Below are 25,845 nucleotides of genomic sequence, written 5' to 3'. Positions count from 1 at the left end.
TGAAATCCAAGTCACAATTTGTAAAAGAAAAACTATTATAGATCAAAGTACGGTTTTCAGCACGAAGCCTTGGCTCACACCGAACAGCAAGCTATAAAGGGCCCAACAAATGACTAGTGTAAAACAATTAAAACAGAAAAACTAACGGTCTAATATATATAATAAACGAGAAACAAGAAAAACGTATGAACAACATCACAAAAAGACGACAACTATTGAACATCAAGTTCCTGACTTAGGTCAGGTGCAAACAAATGAATCGGGTTTCAACGTTTTAAAAGGTACCAACCTTCACCCTTACCCGAAACAATAGTTTATCAAAATTCAAGACTTCTCAAATGAAGAATGAGTTTTCTTTTATCTTATGCATGTGTCTTATATTCTGTATAGAAGGAAAGTCTATCAACAACTGTCGAGTAACGTTTGCCATTGTCAAGCAAGAGGACATTGTCCTCATATCAGAGGTGTGTTATTTAAGGGGAGTTTACATAACAACTGCCAAGAAACGTATGACTTGCAAAGTGAGAGGGCAATGTCGTTTAATAAACCAAAATGTTTACCACATGAAGAAGGGGTGGCCGTAGATAGATATTACATGCGATGATAATGTTTGAAAGCATTCTGCTTTTTCTAATGGCCAGTAATTTGTTTTACGTCTCATTGCATCTGAAATCTGAATTTCAATTTTGTTTACGACATTTTGATCGTTCTAACGGAAATTTTTCAATAAGACCTCTTTGATTTCAAGTTCGATTCAATATTAAACTCTCAAACAATGTAATCAAAATTATTATAGTCTGTTTTTAACGACAATATTTTAAAATTATTGGTAGATAAAAAGAGTACAAAAACATATGTTACAAATTGATATTTATTGATTGGTATAAATTATAAAAAGGATTTAAGCATCAGACAGATAAGGATTTACACGGCAAGAAAAGATGATTGTGTATCTCTTTCTGTTGTTTCATCTGTCAGCTGCAAGTGGTGAGTGATTAATTTGTATATTTAAAAAAAAATATGCATAAACTGTTTTAAAATGCACTTCAAGTCATTTGTTTAAATAAATCATCTTTTTGCTACTTTAAAATTTACTGTTTGCCGACTTTAAAAGAAATTAAAACTGTAAAATCAAAACAAAAGTTGGAATCTTATTTTAATAATGTTTTTTAAGAAAAGTTTACGATCACTTCTTTTAGAGTTAAACTTGGCCATTCCGTTAAATAAAACATGTTCAACATTTTTTTCAAATTTGAAGTTTCATATGACTTTAAGGATACTAGGAGGTTCATTCTCCCAGGGGCAAATTAAAAGAAGTTATGTTGAAAAAAGGGCGAATAGTTGGCCCGGCAACAGGTCTTTAAGTTTACGTCCACTTCTTTTAGAGTAAAACTTGGCCATTCCGTTATATTAAACATGTTCAACATTTTTTTCAAATTTGAAGTTTCATATGACTTTAAGGATACTAGGAGGTTCATTCTCCCAGGGGCAAATTAAAAGAAGTTATGTTGAAAAAAAAGTCGAATAGTTAGCCCGGCAACAGGTCTTTAAGTTACCGTCCACTTCTTTTAGAGTAAAACTTGGCCATTCCGTTATATTAAACATGTTCAACATTTTTTTCAAATTTGAAGTTTCATATGACTTTAAGGATACTAGGAGGTTCATTCTCCCAGGGGCAAATTAAAAGAAGTTATGTTGAAAAAAAGTCGAATAGTTAGCCCGGCAACAGGTCTTTAAGTTACCGTCCACTTCTTTTAGAGTAAAACTTGGCCATTCCGTTATATTAAACATGTTCAACATTTTTTTCAAATTTAAAGTTTCATATGACTTTAAGGATACTAGGAGGTTCATTCGCCCAGGGACAAATTAACAGATGTTATGTTGAACAAACGTCGAATAGTTAGCCCGGCAACAGGTCTTTAAGTTACCGTCCACTTCTTTTAGAGTAAAACTTGGCCATTCCGTTATATTAAACATGTTCAACATTTTTTTCAAATTTGAAGTTTCATATGACTTTAAGGATACTAGGAGGTTCATTCGCCCAGGGACAAATTAACAGAGGTTATGTTGAACAAAAGGCGAATAGTTGGCCCGGCAACAGGCTTAATACATACCCCAAAGAGTTGGTGCACATGTTTTTCAATATACTAAGAGCGTGGAGACCATAGGTATAAAAAAACGAAGTAAAAATGAAAGTAGACTTAATAACAACGTTTTGTCATACTTTGCAAGATTTTTTTAAATACTCACAATAAAGAAATTGTGAAAAAAGCCCGAATTTAAAAGAACGAAATTATCTCGGTAGTCCAATAATACACTATTTTATATTTTTTTATATAAATTTTAAGAAGCCGGTTTTATTGTGAATCAAGTTTATATGTTAACTGATGACAAATATTGATCATTAGAAATGTTATAAATCATTTTTTACAAGTTTGATTTTCTTGTTACACACTTGTAAAGAAAATTTAGCAAAGAACATTAGTGTAATCTATATTTTCTTTTATATGGTAAGTGTAAACAGTTGCGATTAGTTTTCCATTTGACATACAGTTTGCATTAAACGTAATGATTATACTGAAATAGATTCAAGACCAGAGAAAATTCGGAAGGTTAACATTGACTTACATATTCAATATATATACGCGTATGTCGAATTCTTTAAAACTTATTTCTCAGGTTTTTTTTTAATTTAAGCTATATTATATCTTAAATTTAAAAAAAAAAGTAATTTATATTCGCCACAAGATATAAGTTAATAATTTTTTTTAAATAGCATTTTGTAAATTTGGTTTACTACTAGTACTGACTACTGTTTGCTGGTTCCAAGAACTGATGACTGATATATTAATGATACTGATATCCATCTCACCGTAAAACTACTTGAAGTAGCTTGTAGCGATTTCTTATGTCCAGTGTCAAATATTTGACATGTATTCAGGACGATAACACTTTTGATCAATCTTGTATGTTCTGGTCACACAGTAGGTAAACAAAGGACACTGACGAAAAATGTGCAAGGTTTCCACGACTTTAGTGAAAGAGATATTGTATGATATCCGATAAAATATCCGTTCAAATAGCGTATTTCGTATGTATATTACGTACACGTTTATTGGCATGCTCTGAAAAAAAGAAGATCTTTGTACTTTGTGCTAGATTAGACTTTACTGTTTAAAGCAGTCAAACAGCCTCTTCTTCCAAAGGAATAAGTCCAGTAAGACCCCTTTTTGTCCCCAAAATATAGCAGTTTTACAAAATTGTTAGTTATTTATTGGAAAGTAGAATGCTTCTACTACGTAAATATGGGCAGTTTTTTGCCTAGTCAAGTACATGTATACTATCTCTTAACTTGGTCCAAAAATTTGCCAGTATAACCACCTACTACCACAAGCATTGAATTTTAGTCTCACTTGCCCAAAGGGCCATGTAAGCTTATGCCATCACTTGGCGTCCGTCGTCGTCCGTCGTCTGTCGTCTGTCACGTCGTAAACTATTTCAAGAATCTTCTCCTCTGAAACTACTAGGCCAAATACTTCCAATTTTTAACTGAATGTTCCTTATGGTATCTAGTTTATAAATTGTATCCGAAGTTTTGATCTATCAACAAACATGGTCGCCATTGCTAAAAATAGAACATAGGGGTCAAGTGCATTTTTTGGTTTATATCTCAAAAACGAAAGCATTTAGAGCAAATCTGACATGGGTTAAATGTTCATTAGGTCAAGATCTATCAGCCCTGAAATTTTTTCAGATGAATCAAACAACCCATTGTTGGGTTGCTGCCACTTAATTGGTAATTTTAAGGAAATTTTGCAGTTTTTGGTCATTATCTTGAATATTATTATAGATAAAGATAAACTGTAAACAGCAAAAATGATCAGCAAAGTAAGATCTACAAATAAGTTAATATGACCAAAATTGTCAAGGGTTATTGTCCTTTACTGACAATTTTTCACAATTTGTTCATCATATTTGCTAACTTTAAAAAATCTTCTCCTCTAAAACTACTCAACCAAATTCAACCAAACTTCAATTGAATGATCAGTAGGGTGTATAAAGAAAAATATTTACAGAGACAATTTCACCATATTTAAGACAGAAACTTTTAACTAAATACACAAGCATAACCTTATGTAGCTTTGTATAATTATGGTATTTTACAACGGCGAATGCTTCCTTTTCTGAATTATACCTGCCGTTGCATAAGTATTGTGTAACTTAATGAAGGTTGTGGCTCGAAATGTCATGAAAATGCCTAAAATACAAACATATAATTTCTAACATCCATTTATTTGTTGTCTCATTGGTAATCATACCACATATCCTTATTCTTATATTGATTCAATGAATAAAACAATGCAGTGTAACTGCGGTTAATGGAGTGTCAGTACATTCAATTTCTCATGGTGGAAACAGTGTACTGGCACCAATTTAACACACAATTAGCAAAATAACTTTTTTCTTGTTATTTTGGCATATCTTACATGTATATAAAATTGTAGCAAAATGATCAGCTAATTCTTCCATACAGAACGGCTAATAAAAAAAAAGCGAATCAACCTGCTAACGTCTGGAAAAAAAATGTCGACATCCATTATTTCTTCAAAAATGAAGATGAATAATGCTAAAATTCTTTTTGATATTATATTTTAACTACATTCCCGAAGCAAATTTTTTTTTTCACAGAAACTTAAAAGGCAAAAGTTAGTTTGTTCTGTCCATTCTTTAGTCCGTACGTTGTTTAAAATTGACTAAATACGTACTTGAATGTCTCATCAACAAATACATTTTCTGTCCCCAATCAAAAAAGAATGTTAGCTTCACAACCATGAATCATAATGCTACTTTTAATTTAATTTGGTTAAACGAAGTCTTCATATTTACTTGTCACAATTGTATGTTTAATAACATGCATCTCTAGTTTACGTCTTGGCTCAGCTGGGTACAGTTTCCCTCTTTCTCTGAACATGGATTTTATGACACATTTTAAGTAATTTCTTTCAAAATGTTTTTTTCAATATAAACTATTTTTTTCTTTTACCCTCAACAAATTTAATATTATGCAACAGCAGGATTATTTACAACAATATATTGATAAATAAATGCAATTTGAAATTAAATACAACTAATGTGCATATAAAGGTATTAATCCATCATTTTCTACATAAGAACCAAGTCAGAAATATGACAGTTGTTATCCATCGTTCGATTTTGTCATTTGATAACAGACTTTCCGTTTTGAATCTCATCATAGTTCGGTATTTTTGTTACTTTACTTTTTTATATTGTTTTGAGATTGAAGATTTTGAAAGGGTACATAAATGCACTAAGTATTTATGATGTTGCCGGCTTGTTTGTTTTAAAAGGTTATTGTTCTTGGAACTCATACCCTTCGATGTTGTATTTTGTTGGAACTGTTGAATTTTTGATGTTTTGTTTGTCTTTTTGTAGATTCAATTTGCTGGTCTTTAAACTGTATCCATACGTTAAATTCTATTTTGTATAACATAATTAATATTAATCAAAAGGTGAATCTTGATCATGTTTATTAATATGACTCACATTCTCATATTTGATTATAAAATTCTTTACAATATGTCTGAAATAAACAGTTACCAAAGTATTTCTCTAATTTGAATATATTAGAATTTCGTGTGCATTTTTAGTCCAGCCATCTAATTAACTATCGAGATGACCTCCGAATTCTGGCGACGGTAACATAACCCGATACAATCATAAACATGAATTATAGTTTGCGACCTTTTGTAATAAGATTTATTTAGGACTGTTTTATTGCATGTTAAAAGCAATCAACGTTTTAACCAGAATAAGAATTACTTTTTTTGTGGATCGAATCAGTCAACGGAATGGTTCATCTTTGTTTCACTTTCAATGTTGACATTCGTTTCATTATAATGACTGTTTAATCCGAGCTTTTTAAACTGTGTTACATACTTTCAGAATAGTATTATATTCCACTCTACATACTTGAATAAAATATAAAGAATATAATTTAACATTTGATTTAAATGGTTGCAAGATATTTACAAGTAATGGCAATTTGTATGTTTTTCAGATTGGGCATATGAAGGTCTTCATGGTAAGTTTTTCACATTGGCCAATATGACGGTCAGCATGGCGAGGTTATAAGGTTGGTATAATGAAGGTCAACATGATGAGATTATAAGGTTGGTATTAAGATGGTCAACATTATGAGATTAGAAGGTTGGTCCTAAGGGGTCAACTAGACTTGCTACATATCCCTTCCTAATTATGTTTTTTCTTTTTTTTCTTTCAATTTTGCCCCTTTAATAATTTTACTACTATAACTAGGAGATTACAATTATACTGACATCTGCAGGAGGAAGCCTTTCTCAAAGGGCAATCAGAAGGCTGGCACTTATCAGTAAACATATAAATAAGTAAGAGAAAAATAATAGAAAAGGAATTTTAGCAAGTCTAGGGGTCAACATGATGAGATTATAAGGTTGGTCTTATAAAGTTCAACATTGTGAGTGTTTCACATTAGACATATGATGGTCTACATGGTAAGTTTTTCAGATTGTTCATATGACGGGCAACATGGTGAGATTATAAGGTTGTTCTTATGAAGGTCAACAAGGTGAGATTATAAGGTTGTTCTTATGAGGGTCAACAAAGTGAGATTATAAGGTTGGTCTTATGAAGGTCAACATGGTGAGTTCATCAGGTTGGTCTTATGAAGGGCTCCATAGTAAGTGTTGCAGATTGGTCATGTAAAGGTAAACATTGAAAGTATTTCAGATTGGTCATACAAAGATCCACTTGGTCATTTGATCAGATTTGTACTTTGAAGGTTAACATGATGAGTTTTACAGATCGCGCTTCATACAAAATTTACTTCGGTTTAACACCCGAATAATTTATACAAAGAGAAGCATTCAATTCTTCATACATAATGATGTTCGAATATAAAAACATTTTCAAGCAATACGGAGATCTGGTATGATTGTAATGAGGCTAATATCCACCACAGACTAAGAACGATTAAATTTACTACTAAAGGTCATCGTACGGCTTCAAAAATTAGCAAAATCAAAACCACATAACCAGATATATACAGGCCCCACATGACAAACTGTGAAAAAAAGGATACCAACAACCCGATTTGTTTACAAAATAAAAAACGGAAAATTTAACATGATAAACAGCACTGAGTTGCTGGTTTCTAAGTATACTATATTCAAAATACATTAATTTTATTAAGAAATAACGTAATTTGTCTTTGTTATATTTCAGGCCTAGGTCATTGGGACAAAGAGTACCCGGACTGTGGTAAACAGCATCAATCACCTATAGATATACCAAGTCACCCAACCTTGGATGAATCTATTTTTATGAACTTTAATGGATTTGAGAACACAAAGGAGTTCAGTCTCACTCTTCGGAATAATGGACATACTGGTAAATAGACGCATAAAAATAAGAGAAGAGAAAAATAAAAATAAACAAAACTGCTATAAGTATTACAGTCGACGTTTAGGTTAGGTTTTAAAGATCTTAGACTACGAAAACATATCGCAGTGAAGCCCATTTGTCAGCACTTCTGTGTTGACTTGAGTTATCATTGATGATATTTTCATAATTATAAATTAAAAATTTGAATTTTTGAAAAACTTAGGCATTTCTACCTCAGGAATAGATTACCTTAGCTGTATTTGGCGACACTTTTAGGAAATTTTGGTTTTCAATGCTCTCCATTTTCGTACCTCATTTGGCACTTGAAACATTTTTTGATTCGAGCGTCACTAATGAGTCCTTTTGAGACAAAACGGCGTCTGGCGTAATTCTAAAATTTAAATCCTGATATCTATGACGAGTTTATTTGAATAAGCATCGTATATATTAATCAATTCGTTTTTCTTCTGAAAACTGTTAGAGAAGTGATTATATTTCAGAAGCACACGAATGTTATGAAAGTCCTGATGCTTCGATATCAGGGCAAATATCATTATATGAAGCAGACATTTTAGTTTCGGTACTTTTCTTAACTTCAAGTTCACTGGAATATATGAGATGCAAGCACTCACTGACATATTGGTTATTGCTTGAAAAGAAGGACACCATCACTATATATTAAAGTGAAACGAGGCTTGCTATGCTTTACATCGACGCCACAGTACTTCAACCAATCAGGGAATGTTTATTTGGGGCATTCGATCTATTTTAACTCAGATTTTGGCACATTTTAATCGAAATTATAGAAAAATGGAAAATTGTTAGTACATATAAAATAGAAAAAGATGAATACTTTTAGCTAAAGATGATTTGGATGGGGGTTCTGTGTATTCACATTATTTGTACAACTCTCCTTACTGATGCCATATTTTGGAATTTCCGTGACCTAAATGGTTCGCGAAAATTAATATTTTTATATATAGTAACAAGTGTGGACACAGATGAGTGTGGATAGTCTGTTTGGATGTTGGACATTGTCTTATGACAAAAGGAGTTCTATGTTTTTCCTTTATGGTGTTATTTTTTTGTCTATCTGATGAGTTAAGCCTTTTTTAACTGATTTTTATAGTTCGTTCTTATGTTGTACTGTTATACCACTGTCCCAGGTTAGGGGGAGGCTTGGGATCCCACTAACATGTTTAACCCCGCCACATTATTTTTGTATGTGCCTGTCCCAAGTCAGGAGCCTGTAATTCAGTGGTTGTCGTTTGTTTATGTGTTACATATTTGTTTTTCGTTCATTTTTTTTACATAAATGAGGCCATTAGTTTTCTCGCTTGAATTGTTTTACATTGTCTTATCGGGGCCTTTTATAGCTGACTATATATGTGGTATGGGCTTTACTCATTGTTGAAGGCCGTACGGTGACCTATAATTGTTAATGTTTGTGTCATTTTGGTCTTTTGTGGATAGTTGTCTCATTGGCAATCATACCACATCTTCTTTTTTATATTATTAACTGTGTTGCACGGTGACAACCAACCTGAGCATTAGAACTGTTATTTATTTAAAAAAAAATTTATGTTCAAGACAGGCATGGAGGAGACAGTAATAACACTAGTTACCGAATGATTATGATAGAATATGTTCTACATCTTTGATTTTGGATAAATTTTGTATCTAGGAGAGCAACACATAATAGATTAATTTTTTCACGCGTTTTTTTTCTATATGGGAGATGATATCTAGATTTGAGAACATGATATAAGGAGCCTGTAACTCGGTGATTGTCGTTTATTTATGTGTTACATATAAGTTTTTTGTTTATTTTTTTTTTAACATAAATAAGGCCATTAGTTTTCTCGTTTGAATTGTTTTATATTGTCATTTCGGTGCCTTTTATAGCTGATTATGCGGTATTGACTTTGCTTATTGTTTATGTCCGTACAAAGACCTATAGTTGTTAACTTCTGTGTCATTTGGTCTCTTGTGGAGAACTGTCTCATTGGAAAGCATACCACATCTTTTTCATATGTATTTGCTTACTATTGGTATGGTTCACTATATTTAGTTAAAAAAACTTAAGTTAAGACTAAATAATTCTTCAATGTTTCCATTTGTATAAGAGCATAAACCTAGAATGATAATCAAAGTGCTTGTAATCACTGAATGGTTATTGAAGACTGCTTTAATTTATCAGTTGGTAGTGAATTTCGCATTGTATATTGTATAAAGCATTAATTTAAGTTGATTAAACTACTATTCTGGACAGAGAAAGACAACTCTAATTTTCAAAGAAGATTTCATAAAGCATTGGTTTTAGGTAATTCAACAACCATTCTGGACAATTTATGGTCTCGACTCTACAAACATGCTTGTTTTTGGCCCTCAATTCCTCGACTGTTTGCCCCAATATATAAAATATACCCCAACCTTCTACTTATGGTATTAAACATTATGGTACAATTTCAGAGCAATTGAAATACTTATACACAACTTTTTGTACTGACACTAAATTAATGCTTGTTTTGGGCACCTTTGGAACCTAAACCTTATGGACTATAACCCCAAAATCAATCCCAAGTTTCCTTTTGTGGTTATAAACATTGTGTTATAATTTTACTAATTTCTTTTTGCTTATAGTTAAGTTATTATATGGAAACCATCTGTCTTCGGACGACGACGACAGGATACCTATTTAGGACCGCAAAAATTTCTGTGGTTGTATAAAAATTTCAAACTGCACAATGAAATATAGTTTAAGAAATCGATAAGCCTAGATAGAACTTATCGTTTTTTTAACATAGTTGAACAAACATAATATGTTTGGTTCAAATTAAAATAGAATGCTTTTATCTCCCTAATACTAACATTGTACATAAGAGGTGATACTACTTTGACAAATCCTTGTACATGAGAGTTGTTTGTCAAATCTTTATTTTACAAAGAAAGAATTGCATAACAATGAACTGAGCTCAAAGCAAAGTAATTTAAAAATACACTTAGACAAAGAGCTAAATCCAGTGATATACTTTGTACTACAGGTCCTTCGTGAACATCCATCGACCAAAACCATATCTCAAGAACATTCCATACTACATGGTTGGATTCAGAAGTCCTGAAAAAGACATGATTTTTTTATCGTATTTTAAGTATATATATGCACAGGTTAAAACTTTCTTGTGGTATAATCATTCAGTATCTAGCAACTATCAATTTGCTTCATGCACATATTGATATAGGTTTAGTGTCCTTCTGTTGGAAATAAGAACACACACACCTCCATCTTGTTTTATTCAACTGACAAAATATTCATAACTATAAAATGTTATCTAAGACCATAGGTGGATCCAGGGGGGCCGCCCCCCCTTTTTATGGGAAAAATTTGGTTGATTATATAGGGAATCACTCACTGAAGCATGACTGCCCCCCCCCCCCCCCCCCCTGAAAAGTTCTGGATCCACCATTGAAGACTTGTCAGTGTCTATTTATCATTGCCACTAAATCAGTGATATATGTACACATACATATATGTAATTATATACATGCAAGACTAAAATTATAAAGTACATATATAAGACTAAAACTGGCATTCAGCCTTTACTACATCTTCATTCCCATATATAAAAAAGAAGATGTGGTATGATTGCCAATGAGACAACTATCCACAAAAGACCAAAATGACACAAACATTAACAATTATAGGTCACCCTACGGCCTTCAACAATGAGCAAAACCCATACTGCATATATAGTCAGCTATAAAAGGCCCCGATAAGACAATGTTAAACAATTCAAGCTAGAAAACGGCCTTATATATGTAAAAAAAAAATGAACGAAAAACAAATATGTAACACATAAACAAACAACAACCACTGATTTACAGGCTCCTGACTTGGGACAGGCACATACATAAATAATGTGGCGGGGTTAAAGTTTAAACATGTTAGCGGGATCCCAACCCTCCCCCAAAATCATTTTCAAATTGGACTTTATGATAAAATAAGATTCTATTTCTACTACCAATGAAAATGAAATATCCCTCTAATAGACTAGCATTTAAATCACTGTTTTCTAAACTGGTAGCTAGGTCACCATGGATCTTAAATATTTCAAATGCATGTACATTTAATAATATAAATTCTCCAAAATTCACTATATTTTCCCTTTTTTGTCTTCTGTTTGATATACCATTTTTTGAGTCTATATATTGTCTATATATATATTGTCCTTTATATTGAGGTAATTTTTCACAAAATAAACCCACTTAATCTGAACTTTAAATGCAAAAGACCCCTAAATGGCTAACAGATATTGCTATAAAGAATTATAGTCCATGATTTATATACATGTGATTTAAGAATTCATGCAATTTACACTGATGCACAATACTTTTTTATGAGACCTGTTTTAACTTAAGGACGACACCAAAAGTTCAATGAAGGATTAAAAACTTAATTCACATAGTTTTTTCACTGACCCCCCTACCCCCTTCTTAACTTAATTTGGGAAAAACTGATTGACCCATATGGATACATGTGAAAATCAATGTCAGATAACCAAATTTTGCAGCAGTTCAACCCCCAAACTATTTGAATTAAGTTTTTTTTTTTTTATCTTACATTGATCTTTTGATGTCGTCCCTTACCTAAAAACTTAAAACAAAATAATTTTTTACTTCAATTTTAATTTCGAAAAAAATGGATCATACTATATTAAGGAGCCTCGAGGGTATAAAATTTTCAGAAAAAAAACCCATTTGTTTTTCATTACAAATTTTATTTGTTACCTTTTGTAGTTGTTACTTTATCATATGGTACAAAAATCATTCAAAACAATAAATTTGTGTTGGCCCCAGATGACTTTTACAGGGACTAAACTTGTGAATGTCAAGCTAGGAGCCCAGACCAGATATTTCATAATTAGTTTGTATATGTTCAACTAAAATTTAACTGAAAGTTTAGGGGCCCAGCTCAAAATCTAGGAGTCATGGGCGAATGGGCCCCCCTTTAAGTTTTGTCCCTGTTTTATAATGTATTCATCATTGAAAAAGTTCTAAATTATCTCCCTTTGGTGGGTAAATGCCATTTTTTTTGGTTTAAAATTGAAATATCTTTTTCAACTCATCTGTGACCTATATTTTTTAATATCATTTCCATATGTAAGCTGTACTTAAACTAAATTATTGTAAAATTTGAGCGATTTCTGTAATAACTTTCTTTTTTATTTCGATATTAACTTTATTTCTCCTATTACTTCAACAGAAAAAAAACACTTTACATAAATATATGCTTCTTTGGAAGACTTTTTTTATTTTATTTTTCTATTAACTATAATATAAAGTTCATTTATAGAAAAATATAGAGAAATCCTATATAAATGATTTAGACCCGCCACCCCCTTAAAGTTTCTTGATGATCGCTTTCTAAAGTTTTTACTCCATCAGCTCTCTACTAAAAAACCTCTATTTTCAGCCACATGACCCAAACAGGGAGTTGTACATTTGACTGTCTTTCCGAGATTGGATTAAATAGCGATAAGGTGTATTTTTCGTATTTTCCAGGATTGTTGAAAACTTGCATATTCATCACTATCTGATTTTGTAGTTTTTACAATCCAGACAGACAAATGGTTCGAGACCACAATTGTCGTCCCTTGATTTTCGTTGTTCCGTCCCTTGATTTTCACGAATATAGTCCCTAGTGTTAATAGTGGGTTACTTGCCATTAATTTTAATACCCCTTCCAAATTAATTTATCCATGTTTAATGCCTCAAATTGTAAGTAGGGGGGTGAAATTACATTGTAAAAAAAATTGGGTCCCGAATTTAAAAGGAAAGAAGTGATTTGGTCCAGGTGAAAAAGGTTGAAATATAGGATTTTCGGAAGCTGTCAAATGATTTCAAGACGCCCTAAAGATAAAATTGTTCATATTTTGAGTTAGAGACGATGAAGTTTTCTACAATTTTGATATAATTTGTCCAAAAAGTAGTACAACACACTAAAAGTTTCATTGAGAAAGCGCAGGTGGGATTTTTTTTTATTTTCCTTTATGTTCTAAAAGAAATGCACTACGAATTAATTGTGTTCTCGGACCTAAGAGGTGAAGTCTGTCAATATAGAATCTGTACTTGGGCAACTTCCTTAAATGATTTGGTGGTGTCAATTTGTCAAATAGCATGAAACTAAAGGATTCAAACTTTTATTCTATAGAATGTCTACAAAAATTACCAATTTTGGCATTTTATGGTCAAAATAGGCATTTTATGGCTTTTTCAATATTAATGCATACATTTGTACATGGCATCCTGACTTTCTATCTGACAGGTTTTCATGTGTCAATACTTGTGTTTCTATGCCTTTATCTAGTTCCTTAACTTGTTTATGAACTCAGGATCTACAGAAAAGAAGATTATCTCAGACAATATGTGCAAAACGTGTTGTATAAATGACCCTTGTCTAACGCCCTGTTTGGATGAAGTCAAAAGTGGGGTTCTTGGTACATAAAATTTGAAGTCCACAATAAAGACCTCACTAAATTTGAACCAAAAGCACTTTACAATGTCTATTGTACCTGTTCCATTTCACATATCTTTCTTTTCTTCTGTAGGATAGTAAGTGGTTTAAATGTAAGCCTGTTGACACTAAAACTGCATTCAAGTTTTTCACTAAAAAGCCAAAAATCTTTGAATCAGACCATACTCTCTGCAAGAAAAGTTAATTGCAAGAGCCTTTTTGTGCTGAGATTTGTTGTATCATGTCACATGAGTATAGAAATGATAAAAAAAAAAAGACATTTTTTTATTTCTTATAGCCTCAATATGCATTTTTTAATGGAAATATAAGGCACTGCCTAAATTGACCCTTATTTTTTTCCAGTCTTACTTGGCTTAAGACCCTTTTAAACTAATATGAATGATATTTGTAACTTTTCTTTCCATTTCAAGTACATGCAATACATATGTAAGGATTATTTATAACCAAAAAGCTTCACAAATTTAAAATTGCTGGAAAATATTACATCTTCATGAAAGGCCCCCTTTCATTGAAAAACCTCAATTTTTAGGCCCAGGCCGATATAAATTTGACTTTTGAATAATTATGCTAAGTCTGATAAATCAAATGAGTACTCTATTGCTTTATGTTCATAATAAATGATATATAAAGGCATTTAAATGGAAGTTTTTTGCAATATTTTAATTTTTAAAGCCCAACATGTTGATAGTTGAAATTTTCCAATTTTAACGTCAAAATTTAACACGCAAAGATGAGTATAGAATTTAACATATTGTCTATAATGTATATCCTATTGTTGTGAAACTTTGCAAGCAGTGTTATAATTTATATAGTATAATAGTAATTAAAGAACTTTGCAAGAGGCTCTCTTTTTTGTCTTTTTTTAAGGGTCTGCTTCATATGTTAACAAGAGCAAGTCATCAATTATATAAGGGTATACTAAGCTCTTCTTTTCATGAGACATTCTGACTTATAATTATTGCTTTGAAATGTTATTTATTCCAAATAATTATTCATTTTCATGCATGTATAGCTGTGGTTAAAGTGGATTCACCAAATCACAGTGTGTTTGTTACGGGAAACCATCTTCCGGGAATAATCTTTAAAACCATGCAGTTCCATTTCCACTGGGGAAAAGACAGTTCCTCTGGATCGGAACATTTGGTAAAAGGTCAATCGTTTCCTTTGGAGGTTAGTATTTTATAAAGTACCCACAAACCAGGGTTGAGACATGGAAATAATATACTTTGTCATTATCTCTTGGTTTGGTATTATCTAATCTCATAATTCCACTTGGAAGATTTGATTACATTGATCAGTTTTTAAACGCCACTTTTATCATTTCTGTTTTGTTTCGTGGCGTTCAGGTTTTTTTAGTGGAGGAAGCTGGATCCCAGAGTGAACCACAGGCTTTGGTAAAAAAAAAAACCTGACACTCCTACGTAGTCAATCGATTGTTGTCGAGCGTACCTGCCACGTGCGCGACTCGTACATTTGTACTATCAATCCCAGTGTTAACTACTTTAATAGGCCACAAAGGCCACTTCACTTGAATGATCGTAGAGCAAAGTTATTTTATAAGACTAAAATGCCGTACTATGAATAGTCACCCAACACCAATATGTTTTTCGTATATGGCTATTATTTTACGGGGGTAACTTTAGGACATTAGGCTCCTAATGTTGCTACATCTCTGGTTTTAACATGTTTCGGGTTTGGCGTTCTTGATAGAAGTAACTCCAGGATGCACACGAAAGGAGAAGGTCCAGTATGGGCCGATTTTGGCCTCAAATTTCAGGTTCATCTGATGAAAGACTTTGAACACTTTTTAAACACTTAAGACTCTAGCTATTTCATTTGATTCGATTAGTTTATGTGAAAAATTTTAACTGATTTAGTCATTTAAGACGATCTGATACAAGCTCAAATATGAAAAATCTACCAAATATGCCGAAAAATATCACTTTTCAGATTTTTTTGGGTCAAAAATGAAAGTGGCCGCATCCGTCTTTATCCTCAACCTTTATATATGTTATGTATTATTATCAAATACAACTTACATTTCAATTTTAAGGATGAACACGAATGCGGCCACTTTTGTTTTACACGAACACCGTCCAAAATTTAACTAAAATGCTTGAATTGTAAGGATTTCAGTAATTTAGCACGACTTAATGGTGCTAGTACCAGATATATGTGTATTGTATTGTCAAAAACAGCCCATATTTATGTAGCAGAAGCATTCTTCTGTCTAATAAATAACTGAAAATTTACATTTTAACAATTTTGTAAAACTGCTATATTTTGGGGCCAAAAAGGGGTCTTACTGGACCTACTCCTTTGTTGAATGATATTTCCATTAGAAGTCTACGTTCTATTTTATTAGTTTATCAAATGCAAACGAATAAATTTAATGTTAAACGGGGGATTACTAAAAGTAATATGTTTCCATATACCGTATTAATCGGGTAGAGATGGCGATACTAATTTCTGGAGCACTGCAAAACATTAGTATTGAAGTATTTTTGTTGTTAACAGATGCATATTGTGAACTACAATTACCTGGCTTACAAATCGATTCAGGAAGCAATGAAACACAGCGATGGACTAGCTGTCATCGCCATTCTCTTTGAGGTGGGTTCTTTTTTTATTCATTATTTCTTCGCAACTCTATAAACTCAAGGTTTAATTCCAATATGTTGCCCGGAACTACCAATATGCTAAGTTCCGTTCTTGGAATGTAGAAATAATGATAAAAAAATGCTAAAAGTGTTCTTTTTATTTGTAGCTATGAATAATCACTTTGTGATAAAATGCTAAACACTATATAGAAGCTTTATTTTTACCTTGAGTTGTCTCCTCTTAATCGATTTAAAAGATTTGAACATCAACAAACTACTTTAAAACATTGTGTAATGTAAATTGCTATCAAATTAACACATAAAAAAGTTACTAAAATTAATTCAAACGTGTTTATTGTTCAATAGACTATCCATGTATTTGGTATTGCAAAAATAGCAAATATTATTTCTTGCAAATGTTAAACATCGTCACTCGTAAAATGTAAATCAGTGTGTATTGTAGTCTGGCAAAATTAATCTACCGAGAAAGTATGAACCAAACAAGATGATTCAGGTAGAAGTTTTCAAAATGTTTTCTAGTCGGAAAAATATACTTTAGGATGGGATGGCATTTATGAAACTCTTTCCCATAAAAAAAAAAGTCAATTAACATTGCCATAAAAGCGTGAGGTTTGGCATGCCACAAAACCAGGTTCAACCCACCATTTTTTCTTATAATGTCCTGTACCAAGTCAGGAAAATGGTCATTATTATATTATAGTTCGTTTCTGTGTGTTATTCATTTTAATTTTGTGTTTCTGTTGTGTCGTCGTTCTGCTCTTATAGTCGATGCGTTTCCCTTAGTTTTAGTTTTTAACCCGGATTTGTATTTTTCTCAATTCATTAATGTGTTTCGAACAGCGGTATACTACTGTTGCCTTAATTTACCAATTACAAGGAGACATACATTGTATCACAAGGATATGAACTAAACAAACCTGGTCATTTATTTATCTCAACATTTTTACATAAACCTTTATACGGTTAAATTTAGACCATACCTTTTTTTTTTTTACAATTCACGTATTTTGATACATGTAGTGCATTGTTTGAAATTTAGAATTTAGAAATCGTATGTCCTTAAATTTATTCTCATTGAGTTAAAGACATTGCATTTAGTTTAAAGCTATAGAAAAATACTTGCTGAATATATGAATTTAACACTTGCAATATAAATTGAGAATTTAATATACGGTACATCACCGGCATCACGTCGTGTACTAACATTCGTGTTGCTACTACATAACAACAGTTTTAGTGACCACATATTTACCTTAGTTAAACTTAATTTGAAGTTGCAGTCAGATGAAAGTTTTCGAGTTACACTGACCAAGAAATAATAACTTACTTAACGACCACTGGAAACATGTTTTGCATATTGAACACGATCCGTTCAAAATGATTAAAAAGGTTTTGAGTTGTCCACCTTTAATCACATAGCTCCACGATTTAAAGGAAAAATCTTGTATATTATTAAAAGTTAGTACATTAATTGTCAGCGTTCTGAGGTTGGTAAATTTTCCCTGTATTTCTAATTATGGTCAAAATCTAAAAGTTTCCAAAGACCACTGTTTATCATAACTTAGATATTTTAAAAGCAATTGCATATTATATCAATATATTGCAGTCTACAGTATTCTAATGCATAATTGCAAATTTTACATTTATTTTGTCAAATTTTTTTTAAAGACATAGCTAACCAAAATGAACATATCGTTGCTTTCAAACAGTTATTTTGAATTTGGAAAATGATGTTCATTTTATACACTTTTGGATGAAATACTCAAAACTTTAAGGTACATGTTAAACTGTTTTATGATATGTGTCCAACATTATAGTGTCGAGTATACATGAGGGAGGTTTTGCTAGAATCTAGGTCGTACTTTTATTTTGGAAAGTACCAAAACCATGAAATACCTATATGAGGTACATAAGAAACTATATGATTAATTTTGATATGAAAATGAGGTACATATTAATGATACTTATAATTTTGACAATTGCAGACTACAGGTGAAGACAACGAAGACTTGAAACCTCTAATTGAAGGTTTAGAAAAAGTAAAATCCAAAAGTATGTATATTTCAAATTAAAATAAAACCACAATAAAAAAATGAATTGAACTACCATGACTACTGCGTTTCGGATTTGCGTTATTGTCATCGCGTCCGAAATTTCCTTTAGGATAGAAAATTTCTTTCAGGTCATACTCTATAATCATTATAACATCTATAGGCATTTTATTTGTGATTACACTCTTACACTAGGTATAAAGATATTGACAGACGCATGCGTAGTCATGTTATACTAGGCATAGACCATACGAGAAAACAAACCATCTCATAGTCAATTATACAGGACCGCGAAATGACAAATGTTAACCAATTCCAATGAGAAAACTTACGACCTTATTTATGAACAAAACAAAATGAACGAAAAATATTAAACAATGCAACAAACGACAACTATTGAATCACAGGCTCTTAACTTGGTACAGGTACATACATATAGACTTTTGTGGGGTTATTTTAGTTTAAACATATTTTATTTGCTAAATTAAAGCAAAACGGTTTAGACACAAGTAAATAATATAATAAAGTAAAGATACAATATAAATATAATATGACATGCATATAAAGCAAACAATTTATACTATTTAGTACTAGCTTTTATAGGTGGAAAAAGAGGAAAGAAAGTAAAACGAGAAAAAGTCGTATACTTCTGTGACGATGACTTGTGTATTGATGACACCGATGACGTTCCGTACCAGTAGTAATAACGTTCTATCAAGGCATAAGAAATCTGTTTGACCTTTTTGTAAAATTTTGAACATGTTTGAAAATTTGAATATATTGTTCGTTCTAAAGTTCAATGTGTCCGCAAATTAATAGTTTTGCATCTTAAACAAAGTTTTCAGATAACAAGTTAAGGTTATGGAATAAGTTTTTTCTACATACTAGTAATGTGTATTTTGGGCAAACGAAGAAGTAATGGTAGACATCTTCAATATCGGACCCACAATGGCAAGAAGAATCATTTATAATATTAGCTCTAAATAGGTCATTGTTTAAGAATGAAGCGTTAAGATAATATTTAATTTCCTTGGGCCGTACAAATAAAGCATTTAAATTTATCATAATAAACTATCGTTTTTTTAATTCTTTCTTAAAATTAGAAATAAAGTCGAAACTGCGAATTTTGGATAAAGTTTATTCCATTCACGTATAGTAGAGGGAATAAACGATTCAGTAGTAAGGGAAAGTCTACAAAATGGAACAATAATATCATGACCATTTCGCAACGGATAGTTGGTTGTACTTTGTACACAAGGAGGTACAAGATTACATAGGTACTCTGGTGCATGCTTTTAGTTCATGTTATAAAACATCTGTAATTTTCTCCTCCTTCTTCTTTTAAAAAAGGAATTCCCAGCTAACCTCAGAATATAAAGTTTCAGTTTTTGTAAATATTGGTAGACCTATTACTATTCTTGCGGCCTCTAATTGCAAAATTTCTAATTTAAGTGAGTAGCCTATTCCACAATTATCCCATACATCCGTGGCAAATGCCATATTAAAAATGGGTCGAATAAAACTGAGTATAGTTTTTCTAAATTATTTCGAGATAATCGGTATTTAAGTTTACGTAAAACATTTAAGTGTTTCTTTGCACTTATACATTCAATATGATTGTTCCATTACTGAAATTAACTCCCAGGTGCTTATGAGATTTACTTAATGGTATAATTTTACCATATAAGGAAAAGCTAAGGTCTGGAGTCTTAATATTTGAAAAAATCATAATTTCGGTTTTATTTGGATTAAATGACAGAAGCCATTTAGAAGACCAAACATCCAGCTCTTTCAAGTCGTGATCGATAACAGATTTAATGATTTCAGCTTTCCAATTGTAAACTTTCCATTTCTAAGTAGCAACATTCTAGCAGCACCTGCATATGGGGTATATATCTCCCAATTGATACGATATTCCCGTGCTTGCATTTCCTATCATGATTTTCTTGATAGAGGGTTACTGCTCAATAGGAAGCTATTAAACCAAGAGTTCCAAATGGTGAAGTTGAAATCATCCCTTCGTTAATTTTACAGACGCCATCACGAGTTGGTTGACCGTTATGGAATAACCGTTTCACAAATGAAATCAGATATGTTCCTTACGTCGTAACTACAATCCCCTTCCCTTTCATGAATGTGACCTACCGAATTAAGACTATTTACCAGATTTGTAATCACATAAGCAACACGACGGGTGCCACATGTGGAGCAGGATCTGCTTACCCTTCCGGAGCACCTGAGATCACCCCAAGTGTTTGGTTGGGTTCGTGTTGTTTATTCTTTAGTTTTCTATGTTGTGTCATATGTACTATTGTTTTTATGTTTGTCTTTTTCATTTTTAGCCATGGCGTTGTCAGTTTGTTTTAGATTTATGAGTTTGACTGTCCCTTTGGTATCTTTCGTCCCTTTTTTTAATCTATTCTCCGTCGTTACCAGAATAATTGAATTATGTGTCGTCAGCAAATAGACGACACAGTGAAGCTGTAAGCTTATTTATAGCAATATCATTAATATATAAGATAAAGAGAAGAGGGCCCAGAACTGATCCCTGGGGAACACCATATGAAATATTACAGAAGGAAGAAGACAAGTTATTTAATACTACTCTCTGTTTTATGTCGTGTAGATAATCCTGAAACTAATTCAATAGGTTTCCGTCAATACCATAAGCTTTCATTTTACATATAAGGCCCCTATGCCAAACTTTGTAGAAAGCTTTAGAGAGTCACAGAATACAAAACAGTTTATATCTTTTTGTTCCCAAGGAGTTTAATATGCAATTATATATTTCTAGGAGTTGATGAACAGTTGACATTTTGACGGGTTAAACATGTTAGCGGGATCCCAACCACCCCTTAACCTGGGACAGTGAATAAACATAAGATCGAAATAAAAACATCTGTTGAAAAACTCATAAGATAGATACAAATATAAATACATTTAAAGAAACACAGAGTGAACGTGGCTTGGTACTTGTACATCCTAACAACCAAAATTAACCAATTACAGATTTGAGAGTACTTGCAATTACTGACACTTAAAACCACTAACAACTTATAAAAAAAGACATGCATCTAAGACTAAATTAGCAATCAGTACATCCACTATATATTAAGTGTAAAAAATTCATAAGCAGTCAGAGAAAAACATGAATTAAAATCTAATATATTTGTGGCTGACGCCTGTCAGATATGGGAAGATTACATATAATACTTAAACCAAGATGTCATTAATGTAATGTGATATTATGCATGTATTATGCTTTCACATAACATTAGGTGAAATAGCTGAAAGATCCTTAACCTAAACTATTGAAATCTATTTTATTGCATTAAGCATAATGTTTAGGTGTAAATGACATGCTGACGGCATCATTATTGTGTATCTTTACTAATGGTATAAAAAAGGAAATACTATCCGAAAGTTTATTGAAAACTGTTAAGATTCAATTACAGGAATGCAGTTAAAAAAAAATGCATGTTTTAATTATCATGATATGGATACAAACGGGAATGATTTTCAGATATCAAAGTCAAGTTTTAGAACAGTTCCCTTTAATGTACGTACATGAGATCTGTTTTCCGTGACTCAAAATCATAAATTGATTGAATATCAAGTTTTATAGTTTCTTTTCTTCTGTTTTGTTACTTCATAGAGCAAGTTTCACATGCCTTAAAATCAACATATTATCTGGAACTAACAAAAACAAATGCCAATGTCTTGTATTTTTGATACGAAGTAAACTAATTGCATTTTAGACAATGATACCCTGCATGCCTTATCATAACGGATTACTTTTATATTTTAGTATTAATTGAAGAAAAGAGTATTTATTACTTCTGTGTTATCTGTTATCGATCATGACGAGACCTTGGGTAGATAGGAGATGCAATGTAACCTATATATTATCACCTTTCGGTGTTTTAGATGATGTGTTGTGTCCAAATATCTGTTCTCGTTCAAATGAATTTGACACCCTAATAAATCAGACAAACTTTAGTTGACAGCTTACACGATATGTAAATAATGTCATCTGTATTGTCTTACACACGGTATACCCTGTATTGTATCTTTAATAGTGCCCGGTAGTCAGCACTTCTGTGTTGACTTGATTTACATGTATCATCAATATGTTCATAATTATAAATTAACTGTTTTAACAAAACTTTCATTTTTTTAAATACTGAGGCTTTTCTACATTAAGAATAAAATACCTTTGCTGTATTTGGAAAAACTTTTAGGAATTTTTGGGCCTCAATGCTCGTCAACTTCGTACTTTATTTGACCTTTTTCACATTTTTTGAATCGAACGTTACTGATGAGTATTTTGTACACGAAACGCGCGTCTGGCGTAAATAAAAAAACTCAATTCTGGTATCTATGATGAGTTTATTTGGAGTATATATGTATACTTTATAATACTCTCAGCTAAAAGTTATGCTTAAAGTAAATGACTTATCTGTTATTAGTAGTTATTTTGTCAACTGTACATGTTTTCTTAAATTTTAATGAAGGAAATCGAAAAACTCATTTTGGTTTTGCATCTGAAGGTTTTAGTTATGACCACATTTTTGAGTCTGTTCATATTTTTGTAACATTTGTTTTTGTTATTATTTTATCACCAACAGTATCGATGTTTTCGCTCTAAAACATGTCAAACATTTTCCCTTTGACTTCTTTCGGATGTATCGGATGCCCTTAAATCATAATTTGCAACGTGAAAATACATTGCAAAATATCTAACCTTTATATTATTGACTTATTGCTGTTTGACTATCGCCCAGTGGTAAACATTTCACTCATACTCAGAACTAGAATAGAACAAATAAACAGCACATCTCATATAACCTTTGATAACTTCTAATATCTAAGTTCTATAAAGAGACGCGACCCGTAATAAAAGGAGGGTCAGTTCAACTTCCACTATAGTACTAGGGTTTGGTGAATAAGGACAGAATTCTGCTTTACTTAAATTGACGTATTGGCTCCTCACAGATTTGGTTCTCTTGCACTTTACATTCCCAAGTTATCGTATTGAACATCCTCATTTCAACCGGACATGCCTACGTATTTATGCATTTTCTCAATTAAAAAAAGTCCATTGGGCTTTTCTGACGGATCGAAAAAGTTCATACGATCATATTTCTATATATCAATCAACCATTGGAATGCGTATTGCACATATTGTACCTTTAGTGAAGTAACAGAGGCATTGGCAATGGTTTTAACAAAAAAAAAAGTTTTTTTTAATAAAAAAAAAAACATTAAAACAAATTCACACATCAGAATTTTTTTTTAAATTCATAAAATTCGATTTTTTTTTCAGATTCTGAAAGCAGTATCGATTCGTTGTCACTCTCAAACCTTCTGCCGAAAAACACCCGCTGTTTCTATAGATATGATGGCAGTCTCACCACACCTGGTTGTTTCGAAAGTGTAACATGGACAATTTTGTCACAACCGCAAACAATTTCCGAGAGACAGGTGGGTGTTAACAATATTAATAGTTAAAACTTTATAGAGTATTGTGCAATTAAGATGTACGTTTTTTTTTATGTGAAATGAAAAGTTAAATAGTTTTAACTTTATATTATTAGTTTTTATATTTTTTTATAATTGAAAAGGGATGTATTAATTCAGCACACATTCTGAGAAAAATAATCAGCGCTTTTTGTTGCTATTTTTTTTTATCCAACAGTTCCAGCAAGGACTTCGTTTTGTTATTGAAGGGGTAAAGTTTTATTATAAGTCAAAGTTTTCAATCTGGCCTGGTGTTGCGTGAGTATTAAATTTCTAGGTTAAAGTAAAAAAAAATCGGTGAACTTAAATTTTTATCTTTTTCAGTTGAACAAGTTCAGAGCCCTTTGTGATGATAACGGGAACCATCTAATCAAATTCAACAATCGCCCTACTCAGGGTCTTCATGGAAGAAAGGTATACACCACATGTAAAGACCAAGAGCCGAATAGTCTTTGGAGTAACAACTTTTAGACTTTGGGTTTAATGAAACATCTCTCAAATTGAACGTATTAATTACAATACTTCAATAGATTGATAATAAATATTTATAGTGAAGCAGCTGAATTAAATAGTGCGTGTTTTTGTGATTCTATAGGCCATAAACATACTATTTTTAACATTAAGTATCTACTAAAAAGACTATGTTACAGTACAAGGTTATTATTATTTGTTTGATTCTTTTGTTGTAAAATAGTTTACAATCCTGTAATGAAACAGCAAGATTTGGGATGACTAGAAGGGTGAACATATTCAGGTCATAAAAATTGTGACTCTATAAATATACAACTTCTTCTCATGTTTCTTATGAATATAAAGTCCTGACCTTGAAAATCGGACCACCGACTTTAATAGCATTTCTTCATAACTTTACTGATTGGATTGTATTTTACTTCACACAAAAAAACAATTTCAAGCGTCCCAAAGAAAGTAAATGCAGGAAAATGGCTTCCAATAAAATACCTACATTTACACCAATTATTCAAAATATAATAAAATAGCAATTGCAAGAAAACCTTCAAATGTTTAAATTATGACTATATCACACTTTGCAGAAGAGATCAAACTTTCTATAAACCACATTATCAATATTGGACAACGTAGGAACTTGCAATGCAAAATTGCAATATTTAATCTCTCTAAGATCCGAAGTCACGGCAATGACTTCTTATATGAGCATGGTTCTTAATTGACCGTACCTAAATTTTCTGATCAAAGTTAAAAACGGTCATAGTTCATAATTTTTACTTCATCTAAATCTAAAATCATTTCATTTTTATATTAAATATATTAAATCATTTCCATTTCTATATTAAATATATAAAATTTTATATTTCTATGTATATATATTTATAAAACTTCAAAGCAACTATTGGATATAAAAAAACCTTCTAAAAATTAAAATAGATTTATTATACTTTTTTTAGTACATAAGGTCGGCTACAACACTTTATGATCCATTGTATAACTTGAGCCTTTCTCATAAGATGTCTGGTACAGAGGTTTTAATTGATGACCGCATTCAGTTGTTATCTTGATCGTACTTGTTTTACTTCAGTTGTCGAATCCGGGTCGTTTAATATAATGACTTGACATAAAAATTGAAAGTATTTTGCTGTTCAGCAAAATTAAATATATCCATTAGCCCAATTCACATGTTAAGGTACAATGAATTTTGCCA

At 31.7% G+C, this 25,845-nt stretch overlaps 1 protein-coding gene across 1 annotated transcript; it reads left to right on the top strand.

Annotated features, from left to right (window-relative positions):
* Nucleotides 1–915: 915 nt before the first annotated feature.
* Nucleotides 916–24,940, top strand: LOC134722501 (carbonic anhydrase 1-like). Its single transcript, XM_063586125.1, has 8 exons — nt 916–987; nt 6,080–6,103; nt 7,282–7,446; nt 14,988–15,145; nt 16,493–16,588; nt 18,582–18,648; nt 23,974–24,131; nt 24,492–24,940. Exons 1-8 carry the CDS (start codon nt 942–944, stop codon nt 24,636–24,638), a joined length of 861 nt encoding a protein of 286 aa, XP_063442195.1. The 5' UTR covers nt 916–941; the 3' UTR covers nt 24,639–24,940.
* The last annotated feature ends 905 nt before the right edge of the window (nt 24,941–25,845 follow it).

This window comes from Mytilus trossulus, chromosome 1 (assembly GCF_036588685.1).
Source record: "Mytilus trossulus isolate FHL-02 chromosome 1, PNRI_Mtr1.1.1.hap1, whole genome shotgun sequence".
NCBI classification, from domain to species: Eukaryota; Metazoa; Mollusca; class Bivalvia; order Mytilida; family Mytilidae; genus Mytilus; species Mytilus trossulus.
This window is presented reverse-complemented; position numbering and strand designations above follow the sequence as displayed.